The 13,936-nt window shown below is 41.7% G+C and overlaps 1 protein-coding gene across 4 annotated transcripts in view; it reads left to right on the forward strand.

Annotated features, from left to right (window-relative positions):
- The window catches only part of LCMT1 (leucine carboxyl methyltransferase 1), a 53,438-nt gene extending 40,490 nt beyond the window's left edge, over positions 1-12,948 (forward strand). For 2 of the 4 annotated variants that reach the window (XM_004268593.4, XM_033426022.2), the window contains 5 exons: positions 1,290-1,410; positions 4,684-4,785; positions 6,210-6,301; positions 9,846-9,943; positions 12,731-12,948. In XM_004268593.4, the coding sequence (XP_004268641.1) occupies positions 1,290-1,410; positions 4,684-4,785; positions 6,210-6,301; positions 9,846-9,943; positions 12,731-12,753 (436 nt within the window). In that variant the 3' untranslated portion in view covers positions 12,754-12,948. Of the gene's footprint in view, positions 1-1,289; positions 1,411-4,683; positions 4,786-6,209; positions 6,302-9,845; positions 9,944-12,709 lie in introns of all 4 variants that reach the window. The other 2 variants (XM_049699040.1, XM_049699039.1) reach the window with 1 other exon arrangement.
- The last annotated feature ends 988 nt before the right edge of the window (positions 12,949-13,936 follow it).

Genomic DNA, 13,936 nt, shown 5'->3' on the forward strand with positions numbered 1-13,936 from the left:
TGATACCGATGGGCCTGGAGCCCTCTCAGAATGAGGAGAGCACGAGTCTTAGAATCTCACCCTGGGTTTCTGTCTTACTTCTCCTGCTCACTAGTTGTTTAATAGGGGGGAGTGGTTTTTTTTGTTTTTTTTAAATCTTTTTGAGCCTTAGTGTTTTCATTTATTAACTGGGCTAAAAACTATCTCACAAGATGGTTTTGAAGATCAAGTAACAGCATGCAAAAACAGTTGAACAGGAATTGGCACGTGATAGGCCCTGAGTCAGTTGCCTCTGACTCTAACTATAGTTGCAGTAACCATCTGTTTTGGCAGATGTGCTGGAAGGTTAGGGAAGTAATTGGGTATAAATTGGGCTAGCTGTTGATAGGGAAGTTTGCCTTGCTTTTGGAGATCTATAAAATGGATGAAAAACAATTTTTGAAACAAGTATTCGAATTGTGTATTCCTCCTTGTGGTTTCATTTGTATTCTGTTTTCCTTTATGGACTGTCTTGTCTTTGCTTTTCTTTCACTTATATTTTGAAAAATATTAATCCTCTTTTTTAATATTGCTAATGGCTACCTCTTAGAAAATATATTGTAAAAATGTCTAACTTCATTTTTAAATAATTCAAATCTACAAAAAAGTTACAAAAATAATACAAAAAACTCCCATATAGCCGTCTTTACCTGGCCTGGGCTTAGGTGGGTGGCTCGTCTGCTGGGGGCCAGGTTTAGGTGATGTGCCCTGGGGTTCACTCATGTGTGGACAGTGGGCAGGTCAGCTGGGCTGCCTCATTCTCATCCACAGGACCTCCCCTCCAGTGGTAAGCTAGCTTGGGTTCATTCACATGGTGGTTTCAGGTTTCCAAGTGCAGCAAGAGAGCAAGCACCAGTGTGTAAGTCATTTCCGAGCTTCTGCTTGTATCCTGTCTGTTGCTGTTCCATTGGCCAAAGCAAGTTACACGACTAACCCAGATTCCAGGGGAAGGGAAATAAGCTTCACCTCCTGAGTGGGAGAATCTGCGGGTTCACATCGCTGCACTGTGGGTGCACAGTAGGGAAGACTAGCTATTTTTATAGTTTACCACACACATTTAACACATTTTCACCAGCAAGACAAAACTCATTGCTGATTGCTCACCTTTTTACAGTGTAAAACTTTGGGCCCCCGTGCACTGATTGTTTATGTGAAAAGTAGTGCTTCTGGTTTTCCTGGGGTATGAAGTGCCCTGCCTGTAATGTGAATGCAATTTGAGAGTCCCGTTTTGGTGAAAACATATTTATGTGCCTTTTTTTTCTTTCGTTAAGATTGCCAACCCTCCTGATAGCTGAGTGTGTGCTGGTTTACATGACTCCGGAGCAGTCTACAAACCTTCTCAAGTGGGCAGCCAAGAGTTTTGAGACTGCCATGTTCATAAACTACGAACAGGTAAAAGGAAGCACGAGAAACTTGCCTTCTGCTTGGGACTCCAGTGGTGGCTTTCTCTATCTGAGCACCCTCGGAATGTTTTCACTTACTCTTTTCCTTTTGCCTCCACTCACATATCTCCTTTATTAATCGGTTCCCGCAAACGTAGTACTCCTGAGTTCTTGACTGCCGGCCAACTTTTAGCCAGAGTTTTTGGAACTTCTGTCTTGTCCTTTAAGAAAGTTGTTTGAGTTCTTATCATTGTGTTTCCTGTAAAGTCATAGATTTTGATGGAAGGAATTTTGGCTATCATCAGTGTAGGGGTAGCAAACTCAGATGCCTTCAGAGACAGGTAGTGATGCAGATGCAGGCAGTTGGTTAGGTGTTATATAGTGTGGAGTGATGGGGACTGTGGTGAACTGGGGCACCCATGTCCCATTTCATGGGGTGCCCACTATTCAGTTCCAGCCAACTGTTACCATGTGCAGTGAGCCTGGAGTTGCCTGAACTCCCAGTTTTTCAAGAAAGGTTAGAAATGCAGGATTTTAATGTAAAATTTCCTACTTTCTAAAATCACTGAGCTTGACCCACGAGCTCCCTGTTTTTCTCCTTTGATCCAGTGCCGAAAGGGGTTATGTTTTAGGGCTTCGGAATAATTCAGATTGGATCTGAATCTTGGCCCTAGCTCTTATTATTGACTGTGTGACATGAGCAGAATTGCTTCGTGGTTGGGAGTCCATGCTCTGGAGGCAGGCTGCCTAGCTGTGTGACCTGGACAAGTTACTTAACCTCTCTGTGCCTGCTTCCTCATCAGAAAAGTGAGGATGATAATATCCCGACTTCATAATTAATAAATGAGTTAATAGGTGCACAAGCATTTACAGCATTGCCTGGCTCTTAAGTAAGCTATTATTAAGTTAGCTATTATTTGGATCTCTCTGATAAAGAGAGATACCTACCTAGATACCTAGGTATCTAGGTATCTAGATACATAGATACCTAGGATAAGAATACCTACCTCTCAAGTCTAAATAATTCAGATTAAATGTGGCAAGTGCATTCATTAAAAAAAAAAGAATACCTGCTTCTCTGGATTATTATGGGAATTCATGAGATGTTGAACAGCAGTGAACTAATGATAAGCACTGAATACACTTTAGCTACTTTTATTGTTTATTTTAGTTTAGCTTTATTGATTTTATTTTGTTTTTTACCTCATTTTATTTTATTTTTATATTTTATTACAGATAAGGGCAGTACAGGACCTTGCCCAATGTCACGTAGCTATGAAGAAGTCTAAGGCTAGACCTTGATCTCCTGGCCTCCTTCCCACCCCGTACCCAGTCCAGGTTCCTGTATAGGTGGTTCTTGGTTGTTTGATTTTTCTTCCTTTTCTGTTTAATTGGAGGCATTCCTCAGACTCAGTCTTCTGTCCTAGTGAATGGATATAATGGTAGCTGGCCTCATCGGTCTTTAGTATTGATGTGGATAAATCCTGGTGACCTATCTTTGCTTTCAGGATACCATACCGGGGGAAAAGGAATTCCACTTCCCATGTTTCCACACGTTTCGGATGTGTACCATTTCATTCACTCTGCTTCATTTTTGTATTCTTTTATTCAACAAACCTTTATTCAACATCGCGTGAGAGACAATGGGTTAAGTGAGTTTTGACTAGAGACACTGTCACTTTAGAACAGGCCTGAGAATGTGCCAGTTTTCAATATGTTGACCACAGCTGTCCTTAGATGGGGTTAAACCCTACCCAACACCTTCATTTTGTGAATAATAAACTTTTAACTTAATTCAGTTCTTTCCTAACAAGTACAGAATCATCATCCTCACATTTGTCAATTGCTCACATAACATGTATTATTTTTTAATTAGTGGTTAAATGACAAAACCACATGGATGATGGTTATTTCAGTAATGATAATAATTATTGCACATTCTTCGAACCTGATGACTTGTATAGCAGGCGCTATTCTTTGAGTTTCATATATATTAACTTATTTAATCATCACAACAGCCCTCAAGGTGGGTACTAGTACTATCCTAGTTTTACAGGTAAGAGGACTATTGAACCAAGGGGTTAGGCATCTCGCTCACAGCCTCCCAGCTATTAAGTATCAAGCCAGGATTCAAACCTAGGCAATAAAATGAAGGAGTTTGTGCTCACAAATATGCTTGTATCCTGAATGAATAGTGTGCAGTCCTATCATTAGTGCCACATAAGCCTTATGCATCCCCCTAAAAAAGAGTAACATTGGATTTTGTCTTGTAGCGTTGGCGCTGGTGTTGGCTTATGAATCCGGGAATCACTTCATATATTGTTAAAGTGCTGAATTTTAGATACCTTGTATATGACAAAATAACAGTGTATATGCTCTCAATACAATAATGCACATAATATATATATATTTTTTGGCCTCACTGCATGCGGCTTGTGGGATATTAGTTCCCCAACCAGGGATCGAATCCACGCCCTCGGCAATGAAAGCACAGACTCTTATCCACGACCACCAGGGAATTCCCATGTACATAATATTTTGTTTTGTGACAGTTGTGCACATATATAAATTATGTTTTATAAACCAGTTTTTTATTCAAAAAGTAATGCCACATGCAGAATAAAACAAAAAATCATATAGTTCGATAGGGTAGACAAAGAAAAGTAAGTCTCTTATCTACCCAAGACCTCAGCCTCTAATCTGAGAAGCAACCTTGCTGTATTCCAGAATTTTCCTACGCATATATAAATGTGGAGAGAGTTTCTTTTTTTTCCTAAAGGCAGGTGGGAGCATACGCTACACACTCCTCTGTACCTTACCTTTCAAGAGTTTATCTTAGGGATCATTTCATATCTGTCCGTCTGTTTATCTATGTATCTTCCTTTCCTGTTTTCACAGCTATATAGTATTTCATTATATGAACATGCCAGAATTAATTTAACCCCAAATGATGAGTATTTAAGTTCTTTCCAGATTCTTCCTATCATACATAATGCTGCAGTAAATGTGCTTGCATCTTTGCGTTCACGTGTGAGTCTATCTATAGGACAGGTTGCTGGCAGTGGAATTGTTGGATCCCAGACTGAGTGTTTGCAATGGATGGACACTGCCCAATTGCCTTTCGAGGGGCTCTACTCCATCAGCATGGCACTCAGGATTCTGTGACCTGCAGTTGGTATTATCAGCCTTGACTGGTTAGAAATAGGATGTTGTTTTAATCTTGCATATTTAACAAACAAAGAGATCCTTGTGGCAGTGCCCAGCCTCCTCTGTCCCTTCCCAGGTGAACATGGATGACCGGTTTGGGCAGATCATGATTGAGAACCTGCGGAGACGACAGTGTGACCTGGCGGGAGTGGAGACCTGCAAGTCGTTAGAGTCTCAGGTCAGAGGGCAGAGACCAGGACATCCTCTTGTAACGTTAGCCAACCGAGAAAGGGCACCCTCCCTTCACAGATAAGAGAATGTGAGAGTCCCTCATGAGTGCCTGCCTCCGGGCAGCTAGGACTCCACGTGGGCTACTGGTTCATCGTGCTGGGGGAAATCCAAGCCCTGTCCTGCCATCTTGGTATGGAAGATGCAGATTTACATTTCCGACCCCCTATTATCTTAACTTCTTATTATGCCGTTTTTCAAACAACGTAAGAGCAGAGGGAGTAGTTAAAATGAACACCCATATTCCATCAGCCAGTTTCAATAATTTAATAACATTTTGTCATTATCATTTGATTTATCCCCCCACCTCTAAATTTTTGTTGGTGGTGTCATTGGAATATTTTAAGGCAAATCCCAGACAGTATATCATTTTCCCCATAAATACTTCAGGTGACTCTCCTACCAATAAGGACCTTCTGGGCTTCCCTGGTGGCGCAGTGGTTAAGAATCCGCCTGCCAATGCAGGGGACACGGGTTCAAGCCCTCGTCTGGGAAGATCCCACATGCCACGGAGCAACTAAGCCTGTGCATCACAGCTACTGAGCCTCTGCTCTAGAGCCCATGAACCACAACTACTGAGCCTGCGTGCCACAACTACTGAAGCTCACACGCCTAGAACCTGTGCTCCGCAACAAGAGAAGCCACCGCAATGAGAAGCCCGCGCACCGCAACAAAGAGTAGCCCCCGCTTGCCGCAACTAGAGAAAGCCCGCGCACAGCAAAAAGAGACCCAGAGCAGCCAAAAATAAAATAATAAATTTTAAAAAAAATGAGGACCTTCTACCCCCCAGGATAATGATGATACCATTATCACACCTTACAAGTCGACACGATCTCCTTCATAGCACCTAACACCCAATTCATCTCCAGTTTTCCCCAGTCGTCTAAAAAAATGTTCATAGTTGGTGTATTTGAATCAGGATCCAAACATGGTTCCCACTTTGTACTTGACTGATCGATCCCTTAAATCTCTTGGAACCTGTAATAGTTCCCGCCCCCAGCACTCCCCCACCTTTGAAAATTTTTTGCTAAAGTGACACTTCCCACCCCTGCCCCCATTTAAATACGTTAGTTTTTACATGGCTTGTGTCACATTACCACTGGGGTACTTTAAAAAACTGTTGCTTATAGAAAAGTTTCTTCCTTTATTTCTCTTTAAATATTATACTTTAGTATGCATTTTCCCCCATTGTAACAATGCGTGTTTAGTATAGAAAATGGGAAAATTAAAAAAAAAAAAGAAAGAAAGATGATAGTGGCCACGGTGGGCTTTTGAAAGAGGAGTCCTCCGAGGGAAATTCTGTGTGCGTGAAGAGTGTCTCGGGTCATATGACAGCACGTTGTCCTCTCCCTTTCTCTCCACTGCACATTTTAGAAAGAACGGCTCCTGTCGAGTGGGTGGGAATCGGCATCAGCCATCGACATGATGGAATTATACAGCAAGTTACCTCGTGCCGAAGTGAGCAGGTATGGGATTGGCAAGAGTTTGCTCCATGGCAGATAACTGTGAAGTAAAGGCATCATTGTCTGTATCCTTTAATGTTTAAAACAAAAACAAAAAAAAATTCAACCCTGAACTAGACTTATTTTGAAACAAGTTAAACTGCTGCTAATGTAGATTAAACATTGATAGCTCCTTGAGAGTAACTTATTAGCTATTAGCCAAGATAAGGTTTATGCCCAAACAGATTATCTTAGTTGAAATAAGCAGTTACACCTCTGCAGTGGAAATCTTGCACAATCCCTGTGTTTTGGAGAAGCAGGAAAATGACGTTGCCCAAGGGCTCCTAAAGGGGGAAAAGTCTGCTTATGGATTTTTAAGTGGACTTTTCCTCTCATTACAAAAGAAATACATGCTCGTTGTTCTACTAAAACAATTTTTGAGCAGTGTAAAGTGCATGAAGTATAGAGCAGTTGTGAGCGCTGTGGCACCCTCCAGAGAGAGCTGGGGTGTATCCTTTTTCTATGTGTATATAAAGATAAATATTTATCAGTATATAGATTTATATTTTTTGAATCAGTAGATTGATATTACATGTATTGGTCTGTAAACCACCATCCTTTCAAAAGCTTAACAATAGATTGTATTTATCTCTACATGTCAAGATGTTCAGGGTTACCACATCCTGTTTAGTGGTACCTGTTATTTATGTGTGGATATATATTAATAACAGTTTTTAAAATTGAGGTGTAATTGACAGACAACATTAGTTTCAGGTACACAACATAATGATTCGATGTTTGTATATATTGTGAAATGATAACAATAAGTCCAGTTACATCGGTCACTGCACATACAGGATTTTTTTTTTTTTTAAGGAGAACCACTTTATTTTGAGTAGTAAACAAAACTCCATTTAGAACATAATAAACAAACCTTCCATCAGTTTCTTCACAGTTAGTCCAAAGAATAAAAGATCTTCTAAAGAAGATCTTTAAAGGAGATTTAGTAGCTGAATTTGTGGGCATTTTTGGTGCATATTTTTTGTTTAAAAAGGTGAACACAAGCCAAGATTTCAGGCAAATGATGAGCAAGAAGTTTCCAGTGGTTGCATAGTGCAGGCCATCACATCTGAAGCAAGGTCCTGCAGTAACACCCCACCGTGTGCAGCAAATGGCAGGCAGGACATGGCAGCAATCTTCACTACTTTCCCAGAATTTTTTTTTCTTGTGATGAGAACTTTTGAGATTTACTCTTAACAACTTTCAAATATGCAATACAGCATTATTGACTATAATAACCATGCTGTACGTTACTTCGCCGTGACTTACGTATTTCACAGCCGGAAGTTTGTTCCTTTTGACCCCCTTCACGTATTTTGCCTGCCTGCCCTCCCACCGCCCACCTCCAGCACCTACCAATTGTTTTGTTTGTTTGTTTGTTTTCTTTTAGATTCCACATGAAGAGAGATCCTACAGTATTTGTCTTTCTCTGACTTATTTCCTTTAACATAATGTCCTCCGGGTCCATCCATGTTGTCACATGTGGCAAGATTTCATTCTTTTTTATGGCTGAATAATACTCCATTGTAAATCTCAGTATATATACCACATTTTCTTTATCCATTCATCCATCAATAGACACTTAGGTTGTTTCCTTGATAATAATAATTTTAAAGTAATTAAAAAGTAATGTCTATAGCTGGGCATTTAGTTACGTTGCAAACAGCAGCCTTTGTCCTAACAGAGGTGGGTAAAGAGGTGGGACAGGCTTCGGTCTGTCCACCCCAGGCTGACCAGCCCTCCCAGCTCTGCAGATGCCTCATAGTTTGTGTCTACATTTGTCAAGGGCTTTTGCCAGATACTCCGTATGAAAAGAAACCGGAGGCAGGCCTGTTGATTTAACAGATGCCTACTGTGTGTCATGCCTGCCTTTGCAGAGTTCACCTTCTAGGGAACAGCTTCACAGTCTAGTGTGTCCTGATAGTTGAACTTGGTCATGACGGTGATGGAACCTTGATCGTGATGCTGGTTCCTTCTCATACTAGGAAGCCTGCCTTGAGGTCCTCTGCTAAGATTAGTTGGGAAGCCACCAGAGTACTCCTTGGATAGTCATTCTTACTTCAGATGTGACTCTTTGGCCTGCACACCAGGGTGGGAGCTAAGCACAAATACAGAAACATGCACAAGCGTGTACATCTATACACTTTCATGGACACGCACATGCGCACAGACACAGACACACACAGCCTGGACAAATGGCAATACCAGCATGTTAACAGTGGCTGTAAACAGTGGAATATGGATCACCTTTTATTTTTCTTCTTTACTCTTTTTGGAAATGCCTGCGTTGTCCCCACCGCCCCAGTGTGTGCATATCTCAACAGAAAACATTTTAAAGGGCTGTTTTCGTATGTTTCTCTGTGTGTGTATATATTTAAAAGTTTACATTTAAAATGATTTTTGGAAAAAAGTCATAGAAGCAAATGATGGGGAAAAAATGTAACCAGAATAAAGTAGTACAGAGTGAAAACAGAACAAAACACCTGGTTACTCACCCTCACTGCCATCAGCCACCTTCTGTTTCAAGAGACAACCACCATTACCACTTTCTTCTGCAGTTTCCAAAATTAGTCCATGTATGTATAACCATATATATCCCCCACTTTTTCTTTACATAGATAGTAATATACTAGGTACATTACCTCCTAAACAACTTGCTTTTAAATTCCATGATAGGTTTTAGGTTCCATGTCAATTCATATGAACCTACCCTATATGGCTGCACAGTATCCTATTGTATGAATGTGTTTAATCTATTCAACCCATCTCTTCTACTTTAAAGTTTGTTTTTTGTTTTGTCTTTTTGCTGTACTACATTGCAGCTGTGATGCTGCAGTGAGATTTCTTGAACACCTATAGGGTGAATTCTTAAAGCAGAATTGCAGAATGAAAGGGCGTACATTTTAAACATTGATAGAGGTGGTCAAATTGCCCTCCAGAGGGGTTATACTATTTTGTCATCCTGCTAGTAATGCAGGAGAGCACCTCTTTCCCATGTCCTTGGTAAAATATATATCAACCTTTAAAAAAATGTTTATTTATTTATTTTTAAGGATGTATCAGCCTTTTTTATCTTGGTCAACTGTTAGCTGAAAACATTTCATGTGTTTTAATTTACATTTCTTTTCACATAAATGAGGTTGAAAAGCTCTTGTTTTTCCTTGCCAGTGAACTGGTCTTTTACCCATCTTTTAAATAAGTTTTAAAAGATGTTCTTATTGAAGTGTAACAGCTCTTTATATAACAACAAAATCTACCCCTTGTCATTTCTATTGCAAACATTTTTTTTCTAGTTTGTCATTTGTCACTTTTGACTTTGCTTATGGGATTTTTTTCTCCTTTTCAATAAAAATAATTTAAAATGGGCCCACACCATGCATACTATTCTGTAGCCTGCTTCTTTTCACATAGTATATCCTGAACACCTTTCCATGACTATAAGCATGGGTCATGACCTTCATTTTTGACTGGATACATTTGTACTGTTGTCTCTTCATTCTCTCCACAGAATAGAGTCCCTTGAATTCCTGGACGAAATGGAGCTTCTTGAACAACTGATGCAGCATTACTGCCTTTGCTGGGCCACCAAAGGAGGAAGTGAACTGGGTAGGTGACTTCACTTGTATTGATTTAACCTAGAAAGGGGGAATTTTTTTGTCTCCAGAGAACATAAGTCTTGACGGGAATTTTTGACCCAGGAAGAACTAGGGGATGTATATATATACGTGGATCTGATCCATGAACATAGCCAGAGAATCAGCTGTTATATCCTCCGTGTTTTTATAGCACAAAACCCAGGAGAACTGTTTAAATAAACCACATGTATGAAAAAAAAACAACAGCCCTTTAGAAGACTGTGGAATTTTCTCAGCTGGATGGTAAGAGACCTTGAGTCTTGTAATCATCTTAATAAAAGGACCCAATGATTGTCTTTTTAATCAACTTGTAACCAGGTTTACTAGATGTTAAACACACAGATCATTATATCTCTCCAACACCCCTGTAGCTGTGGGTTGAATTTCTCTCTTCTCTTATATTTAAGATGAATTGCCCCGGCCTGGAAGAGTAGGGCCGTAGGGACAGAGCATGGAGTCTTGTCTCAGTGTTTCTTGTTGCCTTGATCTTGATCAAGTTCCTCCTTTACAGCTGCCCCTTGTTGACCTTGCTTCCCCTGGGAGATAGCCCTTGGGCGGCTCTCCAGACAGTGGAGACCATTTTAGATCTCGGTCCTGGCCTTTAATGTCATAGTTGCCCTTAAGCTTCCTATCGATGTGTCTGACACATGGCTTTAGGCAGGTAGTCCATACAAAACAAAGAACTTGGCAGAGTCACAAACTGTCTCCTGTGTGAAAATTCCAGGTTGTTAATCATCCCCCTTGGGCTTATCTTTCTGCTAGTTTATAAATTTACCCAGCTGGGCAGTTCAGCCCACAAAATCCATTTAAGTTATTTTTTATTTAAAAAATCGTTTATTAGTGTGTTTTGTACTGCTGTCCTCCCGCACTTTTAAAAACAGTGTAATTTTTAGTAGGGACTTTGGAAACTTCTAAAAAAGTATGGCAAAGAAAAAAAAATCACCCATATGCCCATCACTCAGAGATAACCTCTGGCAGCTTTTCCCTTCCATTCTTTTTCTAGCTGTTGTTTTGTTTTTAGCAGAGTTGAATTTATCTATTTATGTAACCTTGATTCCTGATCTTTTTAACTTAATATTATAAGCATTTCCCCTTGCACTTTAATGGCTTTATAAATATTCTGTCATGAGGCTATGTCTGAATTTACTTAACTTTCTCACACTTTAAAAAATATAGGTGGTTTGTAATAGCACAGAGTTAATTCTAGTTTCTGTAAAGTAGCGATGTATTGAGCATTTTTATGTAAGGGGCTTCTTTTCCCCACTTTGCGCCTGGCTGCTTTGTTGTATCAGTACAGTAAGTCCCTTACATACAGACCTTCAAGGTGCGAACTTTCAAAGATGCAAACTTGCGTTCCATCAACGTCATGCGTGAGTGAAATTGCAGCTTGCCTTCCGTCTCCTATTGCTGATGATCCTTCATTTCTACCATCTCCCACCTCCTCTCCCTCCTCCAGTCAGTAACTCTCTCTTCTTGCCTGTTCACTCGATGCCAGCCCCTGTATGCCAGCTGTTGTACTGTACTACTGTACTTTTCAAGGTACTGTACTGTAAGATTAAAAATGTTTTCTTTATTTTTTGTGTTTGTTTTTCAAGTACTATTTGTGTGAAAAGTATTATAGACCTGTAGTACAGTACTATATAGCCGATTGTGTTAGTTGGGTGCCTAGGCTAACTTTGTTGCACTTAACAAACAAATTGGACTTAATGAATGCGCTCTCGGAATGGAACTCATTTGTATGTAGGGGACTTACTGTACTTATATGTCTGTGGGGAAGAAAGAACTGTGTTTGCTTGAAGTTCAGCATTTAAAAGGCCAAGTCCTAAAGAACAGGCTCTAGTACAAAACCTAGACAGATTCATACTAAAACAACCCTGCAGCCACGACTGTAGAAGATCAGGATGATTCTCCAATAAGATAATTGCCTGCCAGAACAAAACTCAGCACTCTTCAGAGGAAGACACTAGAATTCAGAGTCTCGTCAACTTACTATCTGCCATGTCAGTGTACGATAAAAAAATTACTAGACATGTGAAGAAATAAATTGCCTACACTAGTCTTTTATTACTGAATTTGACTCAAAGAGAAAAGGGTGGGGCTTCTCTGGTGGCGCAGTGGTTGAGAGTCCGCCTGCCGATGCAGGGGACACGGGTTCGTGCCCCAGTCTGGGAAGATGCCGCGGAGCGGCTGCGCCCGTGAGCCATGGCCGCTGAGCCTGCGCGTCCGGAGCCTGGGCTCCGCAACGGGAGAGGCCGCAACAGTGAGAGGCCCACGTACCGCAAAAAAAAAAAAAAAAAAGGGTGAACAAAATTGCTAAGGCTAGTCACTAGCCCTTTGGCTTCTTTCTCACCAAAAACAGGCCAATATTAATTTTTAAATGTTTAAGGTAAAAAGCAGAACACTCAGGAATGAACTCCTTAAACAAGTTGTCTGAATGAGAAGTATTATTCAGAAAAAAAAAAAGTTCAGCGTTTAAAGGATAGACTTTCAGGTTTACTGCGGAGAGCCCGTAAACTCTTATAACATTTCTCAATCCCTTCAAAACCACCCATAAACACAGTCTCATCCAACCTCCTGTTGCCTTGTGAAGTCTCATCTTACACAACCAGGAGGCCGGGGCTGCGGTGATCACACGTGTGACTGGTGCCCCAGAGCCAGTCACTGTGGGCCTGGGATCTGGGGGTCACATTCTCCCACCACTGGCTGTTTGCCCCAATCCGTGAGAGCCTCTTCACAGCTTCTGTGTGTTTCCTCCCAGGCTTGAAGGAAATAACTTACTGATCTGTTCAAGACTCGTGCTGAGCCGGAGCTGAAGCCACTGACCTTTCAGGAGTTGAGTCTCCGAGTTTCCTGAGTGGTGGTTAGGCCTCGGCTACCAGTCTCCCCGCTCGCCGAGAGACCTCACTGACCGAGGTGCTTGTACCAGTTCCTGTTCCTGTCGGCTTTTACCGTTTAAATAAATCTCAGTTGCCATTGCCGGTGTGTTGGTCCTCTGCTGTTTATCCTTTGCTCCCCTGGGTGGGCTGCGGTTCACCTCTGTGTCAGCTGGAACCAGAGGTCCTAACCCGACCTTGACCTTGGCTCGCTCCCTGTGAGTCAGACTTAGCTCGTCTGTTGCGTCCGTTGTGGGATTTACTCCTGTGTGCTCCCGTTTGCAGCACCCGACATTGCACTTGGCACCTTGACCAGATGTTGGAGCTCGTCTCTGCTCCCGTTTCTGCCCTTTCCTGCTTAAATCCGCCTTCACCTTGGTCATTGTGGCAGGATGAATGATGAGCCCCTGATCCCTCCAACTGTGAACATGTTACCTTATGTGGCAAAAGGGGCTTTGAAGATGTGATTAAGGATCTTGAGATGGGAGATTACCCAAGAGCCTCCAGGTGGGCCGGATGTCCTCACAAGAGTCCTTCCTTATAAGGGAAGGCAGGGGTGTCAGAGTCGGAGGAGAAGGAGGCATGTGATGCCAGAAGCAGAGACTGGAGTGATGCGCTTTGAATGTGGGGGAAGGGGTGGAAGTGGAGGAATACAGGCGGCCACCAGATGCTGAAAAGGGAAAGAGAACATCTCAGAGCATCCAAATGGAGCCAGCCTTGCTGGCACTTCGACTTTAGCCCAGTGAAGCTGGTTTCAGATTTCAGACCTCCAGAACAGTAAGAGAATAAATTTGTGTTGTTGTAAGCCGCTAAGTTTGTGGTCACTTGTTACAGCAGCAGTAGGAAACTAATACAGTTATGATGCAGATTAAAAGGGGCCCTGGAGACCTGGCCTCCAATTCAAAGACATAAGGCCTGTCCACACCTAATGAAATTTTTGGTTATGTGACTGGGGCTGTGAACCTGAGCCTGTGTGTGCAGAGCGGCAGTGAGGCAGCCCGCCGGCCCTCTCCCGTCCGAGAGATCACAGCCCCTTACTAGAGACTTGCAGAGTCTCTAGATCAGCTTTCCCTACAGTGTGACCTGTCCCC

The sequence above is a fragment of the Orcinus orca genome, chromosome 16 (assembly GCF_937001465.1).
Source record: "Orcinus orca chromosome 16, mOrcOrc1.1, whole genome shotgun sequence".
Taxonomy (NCBI): Eukaryota; Metazoa; Chordata; class Mammalia; order Artiodactyla; family Delphinidae; genus Orcinus; species Orcinus orca.